We start from the raw sequence: 14,607 nt of genomic DNA, 5'->3' as shown, positions 1-14,607 counted from the left end.
GCCGGAAGTAGGCGGACTCTGGGAGAGGGTGCAGGGGATTTGGGGCCACGCAGAGCAGGGGAGGAGAACCCTGGGCAGGACGGAACCCTGAAGTGTCCAGGGCTGGGGCGTTTTGGGTTGCGGTGATCGCCCAGGAGGCACTGGCTCTACAGCATCTCTGCTCAAGAGAGCGTAGTCTGTGCTTCTGGGACCTGGGGGCGTGGCCTGGGGCAAGGGCGTGTTTAGGGTGACAAATTCGGGGCGTGGTCAGCGGTGGGGCGGGGCGGATGACGTGGAAAAGGAGTGGCTGCTGTGGCAGGAAATCTGAGCTAGGCCCCCGCGGGGCGCCGCGCGATCCTGTCCCAGTCCCGGGGTCCCCACCGAGTGCTCCCTGGGCCATGGACGCTGCAGAGCCGGGTAGGCGGTCCGGGATACGGGATCCAAGAGGGGCATCCCCAGCCATACCCCGCTTCCTAAATTGAGAAGCCATGGTTGTCCCTCTCTGCCCGCAGAGCAGGGAGAGAGGAGTTCCTCAATGGGGAGGATGAGGGGATCCTCCACTGTGGGGACCCCCAACCCGAGAGGGGCCCGAGACACCAATCCCTGCCCCCTCCCCCTTTGGAGTCTTAACCCCCGGATGACTGGGCGAAGGGGCCCAGGAAGGGGAAGTGGCTGCTTCTGCTTCTGATATTTGTGATGGGGGCAGGGTGTCACCACCGGTGATGGAGTGAGGAAAAGGTGGCAATGCAGCAGGACCCCCACCCAGCTGCTCCACAGCCCAGGGAGGGGCAGTGCGGATCTGGGCCCCCTAGAAGGGGGGCTGTTGCAGAAATGCCCCAACATTCCCCTTGTGTCTGGGGCTGTCTTTTGTATCTCTGCTGTGCATGTTGGGTGTCGGTCTTTCTGGCCCTCGTGGTCCCAGCTGGCCAGTGTTTCTGCCACAGCTCTGTGCCTGTCTGTCCCACGTGTATTTTCATCTGCCTGGCCTGAGGCCCAAGTGGTTCCATTGTCAAGTTGGCTGTCTCCCCTGGGGACAATGTGACTGCATCTGGGGCATCTGTTTTGCCTCTGCTTCTGAGCCCGTGCATTTGCAGGTGCCTCTGCTCTGTGTGTTGGATTGTGCCTGAGTCCCCCTTCCTGCCGAGTCGGCCCCACCCACCCGAGCCCATGCTCCCTCCCTGCCGGCTCAGGCGTCCACTCCGCCCCACACTCCCTGCAGAACCAGAGCTTTTCTCTGTCCTCTTCCTCTCTGTCTCCCCACCCTCCAAACAACCAGCCAAGGTCCTGTGGAGGGAGGCGTTGGTGTGCCCACGTGTGACATTCCCCCACCCCCAGGGTTACCCCCAGTTCCTGAGAGCAGGAAGAGGTACAGTGACATCTTCCGGAGCCTGGACAACCTTGAGATCTCACTGGGGAACGTGTGAGTCTGAGACTGGGACACCCCCAAATCCTGCCAGGATCTGCAAAACACCTGAATATCCCAAAATTCAACCCCCTAAATCCACTGGAAATCCCCTTCGTGGTACTAGAACCCCCATGTATCCTTCTTGTGACCACTGAAGACATGAGACCCCTATAATCCCCCTCTCTGAACCCCAAAGTTACCTGTAACTCATAAAATTCTATTTCAAGTCCCATAAAAAGGTTCACCTGGTTCTGCCCCAAAACCTCATCCCTTAGATCTCCCAGATCCAAGAGGTGTCACTGAGGTGATATCCAGGAGCATCTGCCAAATCATCCTGGGATTCTCAGCACCCGTAGGCGGGACAGGCTGGGTGGAGGGTGGGATCCTGACACCCTTACCTCCCAGGACCCTCGAGACGCTGGCTGGAGACCCTGCCCTTTCGGGAGACCCGGAGCCTGACAAGACCCCTGCAGCCGCCCCAGTGGTGAGAGGCAGAGCCAAGGGGGCAAGAAGAGGGAGCCTCCAAGAGGAGGGGCTTTAAGGAGGTGGGCCCTGCCCTGCTTGCTCCTGAACTTGTCCCCCTCCCCCTCAGACCGGTGAGACCAGCCATTGGAGTGGCCCCTCCCCGGAGGGTCCTGCACCCCTTACAGGTAAGGGGCTTTGAGGCCAGGGTGTGGGGACAGAAAGAAGCCCTTCCCTTGACATGTCATTGCCGACTGCCTGCCCTGTGCTCCTGGGTCCCTGCTGTGCAGCGCAGAGCTGAGCCCCTGCCTTTAGGGAGCCACCAGTCCAGGTGGACAATCAGTGCAAAATTGCGAGTCATTGTGAAAAGGGTATTTTGGGGATGCTTAGGGTGAAGAATAAGGGTCTCTGGTCTGGTCTGTGGGCTCAAGTGAGGCCAGGGTTCCATGGGAATTTAGGATTCAGTCCACCCGCCCGCCCCAGGGGAGGAACTGGACTTGCGGCTCGTTCGGAACAAGGGTGGTGTAGACGCAGCCCTGGAGTACGCCAAGACTTGGAGCCGCTATGCCAAGGAGCTGCTGTCCTGGACGGAGAAGAGAGCCAGCCTTGGTGAGGGTCCCTCCCACCCGGCCCCAGGCTCCGGGCAGCATCTATACCCCGCTTAACTCAAACCCCTGCTGTCTCCCCCCAGAGCTGGAGTTTGCCAAAAGCATTATGAAGATCGCTGAGGCTGGCAAGGTGTTAATCCACCAGCAGGTAACCATGACCAGGCCACGCCCTCAGAGCCCAAGCCCTCAAGAACCCCAGCCCGATCCCCTCCCCTTGACCCTCAGCATCCTCCAACACCCCCACCGCAGAGCCACATGCCACTGCAGTACATCTACACCATGTTCTTGGAGCACGACCTCAGCCTGGGAGCCCTGGCGGTGGAGACGGTGGCCCAGCAGAAAAGGGACTACTACCAGGTAAGGAAGCCGCGCTGTTCACAGCGGCCCAGCAGGAAGGCACCGTTGCCGTCAGCGTTAGTGCTGATGAGGAAGCAGACGCCCATGGATGCTGAGGAACTTGCCCAAGGTTGCACAGCAGAGATTCAAACCAGGCTTCCTGTGCAATTGCTAAACCGTGCTTTTGTTTATTGGTGGGGGCGCAGGGTGAGGTACTGAGTGTCCCCAAGAAGAGAGTCTCGGCATCTCGGTTGAGGCAGAAAGGATGAGTTATCACGGAGTCTCTTTGTTGGGACAAGGGGTTGGGGGAGAGCAGGTCTGGGTGAGAAGGACCGCCCCCCAGGAGTGTACAGACCAGAAAAGGGTCGGGAGGATGAAAGGCACATGGCCCAAGGGAATGGAAGGACCGGGTGGCCCTGCGACTACGACATTTCCATCCCCCATCATTGCCAGCCCCTGGCTGCCAAACGGACTGAGATTGAGAAGTGGAGGAAGGAGTTCAAGGAGCAGTGGATGAAAGAACAGAAGCGGATGGTGAGGCCCAGGGTGAGTGAGGGCCAGCTAGGGGAGGAGGGGAAGGGGCGCTGACGTGCTCCTGCCCTGCCCCCAGAACGAAGCGGCGCAGGCGCTGCGGAGGGCCCAGCTCCAGTACACGCAGCGCAGCGAGGACCTGCGGGTGCGCTGCCAAGCGTCCCCGGAGGACCCACCCCCCCAGGCCTTGCCGGGACCCAGCAAGCAGCAAGAGCGGCGGCGGCGTTCTCGAGAGGAGGCCCAGGCCAAGGTGAAGACCTGCCCCTTGCCCCCCGCTGCAGTTCAGCGCCCCCACCCCATGCCCTCTCCCACATGCGCCCCAGCTACGGTTTCTCCAGGCACAGGAGGCAGAGGCGCTGTACCAGGCCTGCATCCGCGAGGCCAACTCGAGGCAGCAGGACTTGGAGGCCACCAAGCAACGCATCGTGTCGCACATACGCAAGCTGGTGCTGCAGGGGGACGAAGTGATGAGGCGGGTGAGGCCCTTCCCCCAAGCTGAGCGCCCCCCCTGCCAAACGGCCTCCAGGACACAGGCCTCGCTCCAGCTCCGGAGGCCACAGTTCCCGTCCCCAGACCCTGACTGCACCTCTGCCTGGGCCCCACTCGCGCTGGTTCCTGCCCCCAGGGCGACTTGCCCAGCTCTGACCAGCCACCGCCCCAGCCCACCGCCCTCACCCCGCAGCTGCCTCCCACTGCCCGACCCCACCCCCAAATCGGGTCTCTGCTGACATTTCTAAGGGTCAGCAGCCAGACTCCACCCCCGCCTCCCCTCATTCTTGGTCTCTGCCGAGCAGGTGACCCTGAGACTGTTCGGGCTACGGGGGGCCCAAGCAGAGCAGGGTCCCCGCGCCTTTGCAGCCCTGGCTGAGTGCTGCGCACCCTTCCAGCCGGGCCAGCGCTACCAGGAGTTTGTGCAGGCGCTGCAGCCGGAGGCCCCGCCACCCCCACCACCTGCCTTCTCTTTCAAGGAGTTCATGTCTACCCCGCACAGGTAGGCCCCTGGGAGCAGAGTCAGGAGGAAGTCCCCAAGGAGGTGCCAGCTGTTGGCATCACGGAGCTGAGAGCTCAGGGCCCAAGAACTCAAAGCCTCGGTACTCGGACTTAGTACCCAAGGCTCTCGTTCGGGAGCACGGCAGCCCCGGTCCTGGGAGGGTCAGGACTTGGAGGTTCCTGCACTGGCCAGAGTGCTCGTGCACATCAAGGCATGCAGACCCCAGTGCTTGGAGCTGGATCCAGGGTGCGGTGCGGGGTGCTGTCAGCCCTGGCCAGTGTCCTGCTTCTCAGAGCCCTTGCCCCTGTCCTCTCAGCTCCCCTCTGGACACGAGAAAAAAGCTCTCTGGCTCATTGCCTCCACGGCTGGAAGAGAGCGCAGCTGAGCCAGGCCCTTGGGAGGACACAGGCCCAGGCTGGCAGGGTGAGTGCAGTGAGGGGCGGGCAGGAGTGGTGCTGGGCAACGGTGGTCCTAATCATTGACCCGTCCCCTCCTAGGGACTCCAGGCCCCACTCCAGGCAGCGATGTGGACAGCGTGGGCGGTGGCAGCGAGTCTCGATCCCTGGACTCCCCCACTTCTAGCCCAGGTGTTGCCAGGACCTGGCCCTCACCCACTCTAAGCCTCTGACCATTCTCCAGCCCTGGCCAGGCTCCAGCCTTCAGTCTCTAACCTATCCTTCAATCTCTAACCTATCTTTTGGTCTCTAACCTATCCGTTGATCTTTACCAACATTCCTGTCCTAATACTTCAGCCTCTGACCTGTCTGACCCCCCTCCTGACCTCCAACCCTTTACCCAAGGTCATCTGTGGGTGGTTCTGAAAGGCCTGAAAACCAGGAAGGTCTCCTTATCCTTGGAACCTCCCCATGACCCTATGACCCTGAACTCTATGACCCCCTGACTCCAGGCCCTGGTACGAGGCGGCTGGTGAAAGTCTCATCCACAGGCACTGAGTCCTCAGATGACTTTGAGGAGCGAGACCCTGGTGAGGCTGGAAGCAGGTGGGGCAGGGCTGGAGAGGGGGATGGACCGGGCCTCCCTGACCCTATTTTACCACAGACCTGGGAGATGGGCTCGAGAACGGATCAGGCAGCCCCTTCCGGAAGTGGACTCTGTCCAGCGCAGCGCAGACCCACCGGCTGCGGCGGCTGAGGGTCCCAGCCAAGTGCCGAGAGTGCGAGGCCTTCATGGTCAGCGGGACCGAATGTGAGGAGGTGTGGCCCAGGCCAATGACCCAGTGTCCTCTGCTGACTCTCAATGACCTCCCTGACCTCACACTGCCCCATGACCTGATATTCCTGTGAACTTCTGCCCCGGGGACCAGCCCTGATCTGATGATTTCCCACGAGCTTCCCATTCCCCAAGGATCTTTACAACCTTCACTTCTCTGGCTGATCCCCGATGACCTCCCTGGCCCTGTGACTTTCCCCCTAGTGCTTTCTGACCTGCCACAAGCGCTGCCTTGAGACTCTGCTGATCCTCTGTGGACACAGGCGGCTCCCAGCCCGGACGCCCCTCTTTGGGGTCAATTTCCTGCAGCTGCCCAGGGACTTTCCAGAGGAGGTGCCCTTTGTAGTCACCAGGTGCACAGCGGAGATAGAACAGCGCGCCCTGGGTGTGCAGGTGCCACCTTGACCCTTGACCCCCCCCCCCCCAGCAATTGCCTGGCCCTCTGCATGGCTAGATTACTACCCAGGTGTTTATTTCCCACCCTACCCTGCAGGGCATTTATCGGGTCAGCGGGTCCCGGGTCCGGGTGGAACGGCTGTGCCAGGCTTTCGAGAATGGGCGAGCATTGGTGGACCTGTCAGGGAACTCACCTCATGATGTCTCAAGTGTCCTCAAGCGGTTCCTCCAGGAGGTGGGTGCTCAGGGGGCGGGGGCAGGGGCTGGGCAGGCTCAGCCTAAGGACCTTCTGCAGCCTACCCTCACCCATGTTCCCTCTGCCATTCCACCCCCAGCTCACTGACCCCGTGGTCCCTTTCCACTTCTACGATGCCTTCATCTCTCTGGCTAAGACCCTGCATGCAAACCCTGGGCATGACCCTGGGACCCTCAGCCCCAGCCCTGAGGCTATTCACTCGCTGAAGGCCCTCTTGATGCAGCTGCCTGACTCTAACTACAACACCCTGCGGCACCTCGTGGCTCATCTGTTCAGGTGGGCTCTGTCCCTGACCTTGAAACAGACTTCTCAACTGAGGCATGGATCTGTGACCCCTTCCCTGGACACATGACTACTGACCCCTGGCACTGACCTTGGACCTCTGCATGTGTTTTCTGAGCTCTGAACCTTAATATATGATCCTGATTTTGGGTGCCTGCTCCTGACCTCCATTGCTGGGCATGTAGCTGCTGGTCTCAAACAATGGCAGGGGGCCACTGACCCACGACTTGGGCAAGTTGACACTAGTCTGGCCTTCAGGTCCTACCTGATGAGCGATGACTGTGTGCTCTGTGTCTTTACCCTTCTCCTCACCCCATCCCCAGGGTGGCTGCGCAGTTTGAGGAGAACAAGATGTCTGCCAACAACTTGGGCATTGTGTTTGGACCGACGCTGCTGCGGTCCCCGGACAGCGCTGGGACAGCCTGCACTGGTTCTGTTACCTGCCTCCTGGACTCTGGGCACCAGGCCCAGCTGGTCGAGTTCCTCATCGTAAACTATGAGCAGATCTTCGGGATGGATGAACTCCCCCTGGCCACTGAGCCCCCACCTCAAGACCCCAGCCCAGCCTCTGAGCCCCTCACGACCAGCTCCCAGCCACCGCCCCCATACCTCGCCCCAGATCCCCTGCCCCCAACCCTACCCTCAGATCTGAGTCCAGACCCCGAGCCCCACAGTGCCCTGGAGAAGCATCCCGAGGCTGTGTCCCCTGAGGTAGGAACCTGCTAGGCCTAGAGACCCGGGGAGGGTCTTCTCCCCATTTAATCTTCTCACTCACTCTCCTCTCTTCCTTCCTTTCCCTTTAAAATTTCCTTTCATTCCTTTCTTTTTTTTAAAATATATATTTATTTTCAGAGAGAGGGGAAGGGAAGGAGAAAGAGGGAGAGAAACGTCCGTGTGTGAGAGATGCATCGACTGGTTGCCTCTCGCAGGCCCCAGAATGGGGATCTGGCCTGCGTCGCAGGCCCATGCCCTGACCAGGGGTCAAATGGGCGACCCTTTTGGTTCGCAGGTTGGTGCTCAATCTACTGAGCCACACCAGCCAGGGCATCATTCCTTTCTTATGTACCCTGTGCTCATTCTAGAAAGAAAAGCGAGGAATGGAGTGGGAGGGGGGGTGATAATGGAGTAACAACAGGATACAGCCCCACAGAGGTACTAACATGGGTGATCCTTCATTCCTTCAATAGAATATTTATTGAATGCCTACTGTGTGCAAAGCATTGTTCTAGGCATTCCATAGATGTCAGTGGGCAGAATATTCAAAGACCCCATTTCTTGGTGCCTACATGCTTGTGGGAAAGAAACCATTAATAAACAAGACATATGATACAGAGTTAGCTATAGAGGATGTTACATGGTGACAAGTATTATGGAGAAAAAAGGTAGCATAAGGTAAGGGATATCAGGGACACCAAGGTGCGAGGCGATCGACAGTTTGTAGCAGTGAGTTGGATGGTGTGGACAGGTCTCAGAGAGAAGGTGGATTTGAGCAAAGACCTGGAGGATGCGAAGGAGAAATGAGCCAGGTGGAGGCCAGCGGAAGTGTGTTCCAGGCCAAGGGACTAGCCCATGCAAAGGCCCTGAGGTGGGAGCGTGCCTGGTGTGTTCAAGGCACAGCTCCATGCTGTAATGAATGAGGAGAAGGTGGTCAAGAGTGAGGCCAAAGAGGGGTCTGCAGACCACCACCTACTATGTAGGCACTTTATAGGCTTCCGGTCATTCTTTCCACAGCCCTGAGTGTTAGTGAAAACCATTTACAGATGAAACTCCTAGGGAGGCTTCCCTGTCCCTCAGACTCTGCTACGCCTTCCCTTGCTGAGCGCACAGGCCTCCCCCACAGCAGCCCCGGGCTGGGAAAAGGGCTGTCAGTGTGCTGTGGGGCTCTGAGAAGTGGGATGGCCCAGAAAGTGCTCCGGACAGTGTTTGACACGTAGAAAGGACTCTAGTTGCTAATAGCATTTAGCTGAAGGCAGAACAGTGAAAATACACAGCTAAAAAGTAGGTGTAATATTGCAGAGAATAGAGCAGAAAGGAGATTTACCTCATCCTAGTGTGGAGATGGTTAAGTCACACCCTGGCCTGGCCCTCTGCTGAGCCCAGGTGTTGCTGCCCTCACAGAGTCCACCGTGGAAGCCAAGGACGCTGCCCTGCACAGCAGGACGAGCAGCACACAGTTAAGGGCATTCTCTCCCCAGACACCAAAGGAACTTGCAGGTCCAGGAACAGACCCTCGGTTCTCCAAGAGTCTCAAAGAACTGCAGTTGCATTGTTGGGGTCTTGGTCTTGGGTTTCTCCCTACAGATTCCAGCTCTACAGAGTGACCAGAAAGAAGAAGTGGCCGAAGATACCAAAGATGAGAGAGGGGAAGGTGAGTGTGTTGGGGAGTAACCCAGGAGTTCTGGCGGGGGGGGGGGGGGGTCTGCCCAGGGTAGCTTGGCTGAGAGGTGACTCCCAGGGGCATATCCAGAGGACTTGGGGATGCCCAGCAATGACTACCCCATTCCACAGCATCAAGCCAAGGCCCCGAGGACTCACTCCTGGGGACACAGTCCCGTAGCTACTTCAGCCGCCAGCCAGTGAAGTATCCCCGGGGGGGCGTGCGACCTGTCACCCACCAGCTGTCCAGCTTGGCCCTGGTGGCTTCCAAGTTGTGCGAGGAGACCCCTGTCACATCAGGGTTCCAAGGGAGCTTGCGGAGGAAGGGGCTGGGTCCTACTGCTGCTTCCCCCGAGGACAGCCCCCTGCGCCGCACCCCGCTGCCCAAGCATTTTGAGATTACCCAGGAGACAGCCAGGCTACTCTCCAAGCTGCACACAGAGGCTGTGCCCAAGGCCACCAGCTTCCCGGACCCCCAGCCTCAGGAGGAGGAAGCTGAGGACCACCTCTGACCATCCCAGCACTCTGACCTAGTGGCTCAGGACTGAGGGGATAGACCCACGTCTCCCCAGGAGTTGGATGTTGGGGGTTCTGGAGAGTTCCTATAAGGAAAAACCACATGGCCTGGGGGAAGACTAAAACCCTTTTTGGCACGATGTACCAGGCTCCCCCCGACTAGACACAGGTCACTGGCGAGCATCAGGGCCACTCAGGTTCAGAGGACACTCAGGGCCCATACTCAGGTTCAATATAGGTCACAGGATTCTTGGGGTCCATCCTTGTCTCTGACCCCTGGGATAGGGGTGCCTTTTGCCACTTTGGTTGTGACCACTTCCCCACCTCCGCCTGCCTCCTTAGCTGACCCCAAGTGACCAGCTCTTGGGGTGGGGGAGTGACAGTCCAGACAGGACCTCTGGTTGTCACTCTGGTGGGGTCTGACGGCCTCTGAATAAACTGTGTGTTCATACCCTTGAGTGTGTCTTTGCCAGGTGAGGGCAGCATTCTACGGCCACGTTTTACCCCTCAGGGAAACCGAGGCCCCCTCTCTTTGAGCACCTAGAGGCAGTCGCGCTGGACCTGGGCACTGAGCTGAGTCCTGCCGGCCCAGCCCTCCCCAAGCTCCACGTCTCCGGTCCGGTCGTGCATAATCAAATAGAACAAAGTGCAGATAACCCGGACAATGGAGCTGTGTTCTCTGGGCTGGGCCGTGGGAGCCCAGGGCCGACACAGGCCTGGGCCGGGCAGTGGGCAGCGCCAACCGGGGCTGGGGGCACGGGGGCGGGATTGCGAGAAACTTGAGTGCGGCAGGACAGTCAAGTTGGTCAGCCGGGCCGAGGAGGTCCGCGGGGTAAGGCAGGCGGCGGCGCGCCGTAGCTGCTCGCCAGGGAAGCCGCCGTGCCGCCGTGGGGCGGGGGTCTGGGCGGTGGGAGCCTAGTCAGATCAGGGCGTGGCTTGGAGCTCGGCGGCGGATTGGACGCGTGGTAGCGGGGTTGGGTGGGAGTAGGGGTGCGGACCCTGGGACCACCTAGAGCTGAGCCCGGGCCACGCGAGGTCACAGCGGGAATTCTCCCGCCCCGAGTGACTCAGCTGCCCCCAAGGCCCGAAACTGAGGGCGCGTAGGTGTGCAGGGATGGGGCGGTGGTCCTGCGCCGGAAGTGGGGAGGAAGTGAGGGGCTGAGGTTCCGGGCGACTCCAGCTTCCCCAGGCTGCAGAGGCCGGGCTCCCCCAGGTGGCGGGGGCGGGGTGCCGGGGCTGGGCAGGGACTGGGCGGTGGGGCGGGACCCCGCCTCCTGCGCTGTCTGCAGGGCGGTGCTTAGTGCCCCCAAACTCTCCGCTCTCTACGCTGTGTCTGGGCCATGGATCTACGACGCCGTCCTACCCTCTGCGAGGCCGCCCCTTCTGCGGCTTGACGCGAGGTCCAGGTGATGTCTACACGGAAGGGTGAGGGGGCGCGAAACCCTGGGAGGGTTCGGCACGTGGCCTCGGGGGCCCGGGTGCAGCCCGCCTTCTTCCCTACCTACATCCTCCCTCAGCCCGGGGCTCCGGAAAGCCCCGCCAGCTGCTACCTTTGTCGCGGAGGCCACCAGGATCCTCCATTCCACCAGAACGGCCCGGCCCGATACCCCGCCCGCTTCGGGAGTGCTCTTGCCCAAAGCCTGCCGCCCAACTTCTGGAGCTGGCTCGCAGCCCTCTCAAGTCTCCTCTGTCAGCTCCACGCCCCAGCATCGACTGCCTGCAGGGTCCCAGCAGTGATCCCGCCCTGTGCACACATGACTTCTGAGCTCTGCTGCCTGCAGTGAGCCCGACACCAAACTGACCTTCCCTCCTCTACTTTCACAGCTCACACCTCTTTGTCCTGTTCCAACCCCCACCACCACCAACACAGATTGGACCCAGTTTGGTAGCACGTGGGCAGATGGGGGTGTTTTTTTTTTTGTTTCTTTAGGTTGCAAAACTCAACCAGCTGGAAAAGAAAAAACAAACCTCACTAGTCGTTTGACTTGGGAGGTATCTTTGTAAGATTCTTATTAGAAAATAAACAACAGCTGTCCTCCCACCCCAACCCATAAAGCTTGCTTTTCTAGGTCACCCTGGTCCCCAATAACACCACTTCGCCCTGAGACATTTGAGCGTGAGAGCTTTGGTCTACCTGTCCCGATCCTGTCCTCTGGGTGCTGTTCCTTTCTGTACTCTGTGGACAGTCCCCGCCTGCATTGATCTTTCTCTCTGTGCCCCCAGATGGTCACCATGGGCCAGTGTTACTACAATGAGACCATCGGCTTCTTTTACAACAACAGTGGCAAGGAGCTGAGCTCCCACTGGCGGCCTAAGGATGTGGTGGTGGTGGCGCTGGGGCTGACTGTCAGCGTGCTGGTGCTGCTGACCAACCTGCTGATCATCGCAGCCATCACCTCCAACCGCCGCTTCCACCAGCCTATTTACTACCTGCTCGGCAACCTGGCTGCGGCCGACCTCTTCGCCGGCGTGGCCTACCTCTTCCTCATGTTCCACACCGGCCCACGCACAGCCCAGCTCTCTCTCTTGGGCTGGTTTGTGCGGCAGGGTCTGCTGGACACAAGCCTGACTGCATCGGTGGCCACGCTGCTGGCCATCGCCGTGGAACGGCACCAGAGCGTGATGGCTGTGCAGCTGCACAGCCGCATGCCCCGCGGCCGGGTGGTCATGCTCATCGTGGGAGTGTGGGTAGCCGCGCTGGGTCTGGGGCTGCTGCCCGCCCACTCCTGGCACTGCCTCTGTGCCCTGGACAGCTGCTCACGCATGGCCCCCCTGCTCAGCCGCTCCTACCTGGCCGTCTGGGCCCTGTCCAGCCTGCTCGTCTTCCTACTCATGGTAGCTGTCTACACCCGCATTTTCTTCTATGTTCATGGGCGCGTGCAGCGCATGGCAGGGCATGTCAGCTGCCACCCCCGCTACCGCGAGACCACGCTCAGCCTGGTCAAGACTGTTGTCATCATCCTGGGTGAGTGGGACCCTGATTCCCCCGGCTCCTCTGAGATCTGGTGGAGGAGCATGATGGGAGGAGATGATTTGGGTCGGGAATCTTCTCCAAAACAGTGATATCTGAGCAAACCTGAGTGCTGGACGAAGGAAAAGCGTTCCAGGCAGTGGGAACAGGACAGGACAGGACCAACCAGGCCAGCACCTCTGGAGAGGAGAGGGGGTCAGCACAGCCTCAAAGGGCACCGAGAGGAGTCAGATTTTGTTCAGAATTCTGTGGGAAGCCCTTAAGAGTTTTTAGCAGGGAGTAACACGGTCACTCAGGCTGTTGACAGTAGGATGGTCTTGGGGGGCAGGCACCAAGGGGCCTTCGCATTAGGATATGCCCCCACACATGTAAGAACAAGGAGCGACTCTTCCCAACGATCGCCTTCTCCACACTGAATAACGGCCTGTCCCGCGGTGACCTAGTTTCCCCCATAGAACAGATAGCCACGTAGAAACGTTCAGGGCTCTGGCTACAGTGTACCAGCTAGGAAAGGTGTCCCTTCGGCAGACAAGTTAGAGTAAAGAGCCTTTCCTTAGCAGCCCTGCCCCATCACTCTGCCAAGGCAGCAAGACAAGCCTCTGGCACCGTAAGCCACAGCTGTTGTCTGAGCTCTGGACACCCCCGCCACCCTGAGTTGAGAGCTGTGGGTGCCAGGTCCCCTGACAGCTGGCCCCACTCACCTTGGGCTCCATCCCGCAGGGGCGTTTGTGGTCTGCTGGACGCCAGGCCAGGTGGTCCTGCTCCTGGATGGCCTGGACTGCAAGTCTTGCAACGTCCTGGCTGTGGAGAAGTATTTCCTACTCTTGGCCGAGGCCAACTCACTGGTCAATGCTGTGGTGTACTCCTGCCGCGATGCGGAGATGCGCCGCACCTTCCGCCGCCTCCTCTGCTGTCTGTGCCTCCACCGCTCCACCCGTGAGTCTCCCCACTACACACCCTCCACGCAGACAGGCACCAACACTCGCATCATGCTTTCTAAGAACGGCCACTCCCTGATGGACTCCACCCTTTAACCAACCTTGGACTTCAGCGGGACGCACCAAGGGCGAGATTGCACCCCTGACCACTCGAGGATGTACCTGGTTCAACCCAACCGGAGGGACAGAATTAAAGGCAGACCCTTGGGCTGGATGACGCCACTGTCAGGCAGGCCCCCCCCACACACACACAGCTCTGCCTGCTTCGGGGCCTCGGGGTATGTGGTCACCTCCAGTGCCCTGGAGAGTGTCCGAAGGGGTTCAGGAATCTGGCTCTTCAATCATCTCAGGCTGTGGGGTTTTTAACGGACATTTTTCTGTATGTTTGTTTTGGGGTTTGTTTTTTTTTTTCACTTTTCTGTTTTTAATGCACATCCCTGGCGAACCCTGTGGCTTGCTTCTTTGTGCGTGTTGGTGTGTGTTAAAGGTGGGAGAGAAGAGGACTCTCTCAGGCCACGCTGCCAAAAATGACAGGGACGGACCATGGCTGCACCATCTGCCAGAAGCTGATTCTTCAGTGGCACAGGCTGAGGGGTGCTGAGCGAGAGCTGGGAAAGGTGTGTGGCCCTGTGGGGCTTGCCTGTCCCTGTTAGACTTGAGGGTGTCCACGAGGAGGACATGTTAAGAAGTAAACCTCCCTTTCTCCTCTGGGGTTTCCAAAGCATCTTCTGTCATTAACTCAATCTGTCACCGTGTCCCAGAATTGTCCACCTCAGCTTTAGCCTGGCTGGCATCCTTCAGCACGGCATCTCCTCAGCCCTGTTCTCACCCCGCTCCGGCCTCTGGCTGGCTGTCACTCCATCTCTCTTGGGGTTTTGCGTCTATTCCCTTTTGCCTGTCATCTCCACTTGTTCCCCTGCCTCCATCTTGCCAACTGCCCGTCTTCATCCTCTGGAGCCCACGTAAGTCCTCCCTCTCCTGCCTGTGCTTTCGTCCTAGTCCAGGTGAACAGGTGGGTTCATCCCACTGCACACTACACACCTGCGGGCCAGGGGCAGTGGGACCCATAGAGCAGGGTGCAAGATTTGAGTGTTGCCATTTCTCAAGCTCCTCTGATGTTGCCCGGCACACTGATAAGCACTTTAGGTGCATTATTTAATCATCACCTGCAAGTATTACCCTTATTTCATGTGAGGACAGTGGCTGTGAGAGGTTGAGGTCTGGGTCACAGTCACACGGTTTTGAGAGGGCACAGAGATGCATCCGGGGACTAGAGAGGCCCCTGGGGAAAGGGCTTCAGATTCTCACAAAGTATGGAATTAATCACAGC

General features: G+C 59.4%; 2 protein-coding genes across 4 annotated transcripts; both read left to right on the top strand.

Annotated features, from left to right (window-relative positions):
• The first annotated feature begins 311 nt into the window (after positions 1-311).
• On the top strand, positions 312-9,777 carry GMIP (GEM interacting protein). The gene is made up of 21 exons (XM_054578758.1): positions 312-396; positions 1,315-1,399; positions 1,790-1,868; positions 1,977-2,034; positions 2,330-2,455; positions 2,538-2,602; positions 2,680-2,811; positions 3,244-3,324; positions 3,401-3,571; positions 3,660-3,797; positions 4,116-4,312; positions 4,629-4,735; positions 4,810-4,899; positions 5,220-5,297; positions 5,372-5,526; positions 5,747-5,935; positions 6,036-6,173; positions 6,274-6,470; positions 6,800-7,187; positions 8,778-8,844; positions 8,985-9,777. The coding sequence occupies exons 1-21, from the start codon at positions 378-380 to the stop codon at positions 9,362-9,364; spliced, it is 2,940 nt and encodes a 979-aa protein (XP_054434733.1). The 5' UTR covers positions 312-377; the 3' UTR covers positions 9,365-9,777.
• A 902-nt stretch (positions 9,778-10,679) lies between these two features.
• LPAR2 (lysophosphatidic acid receptor 2) lies at positions 10,680-13,929 on the top strand. 3 transcript variants are annotated; one of them, XM_054578756.1, is made up of 3 exons: positions 10,680-10,774; positions 11,592-12,333; positions 13,060-13,929. In XM_054578756.1, the coding sequence occupies exons 2-3, from the start codon at positions 11,592-11,594 to the stop codon at positions 13,371-13,373; spliced, it is 1,056 nt and encodes a 351-aa protein (XP_054434731.1). In that variant the 5' UTR covers positions 10,680-10,774; the 3' UTR covers positions 13,374-13,929. The 3 variants fall into 3 exon arrangements, with proteins under 3 accessions (XP_054434731.1, XP_054434732.1, XP_054434730.1); XM_054578757.1 differs by having other exon boundaries at positions 10,712-10,793; XM_054578755.1 differs by lacking the exon at positions 10,680-10,774 and adding an exon at positions 11,006-11,148.
• The last annotated feature ends 678 nt before the right edge of the window (positions 13,930-14,607 follow it).

This window comes from Pteronotus mesoamericanus, unplaced genomic scaffold (genome assembly GCF_021234165.1).
Source record: "Pteronotus mesoamericanus isolate MK-2021 breed Mesoamerican mustached bat unplaced genomic scaffold, CSHL_Meso_final contig_502, whole genome shotgun sequence".
Classification (NCBI taxonomy): Eukaryota; Metazoa; Chordata; class Mammalia; order Chiroptera; family Mormoopidae; genus Pteronotus; species Pteronotus mesoamericanus.
Note: the sequence above shows the minus strand (reverse complement) of the source record. Positions and strands in the feature narration are given on the sequence as shown.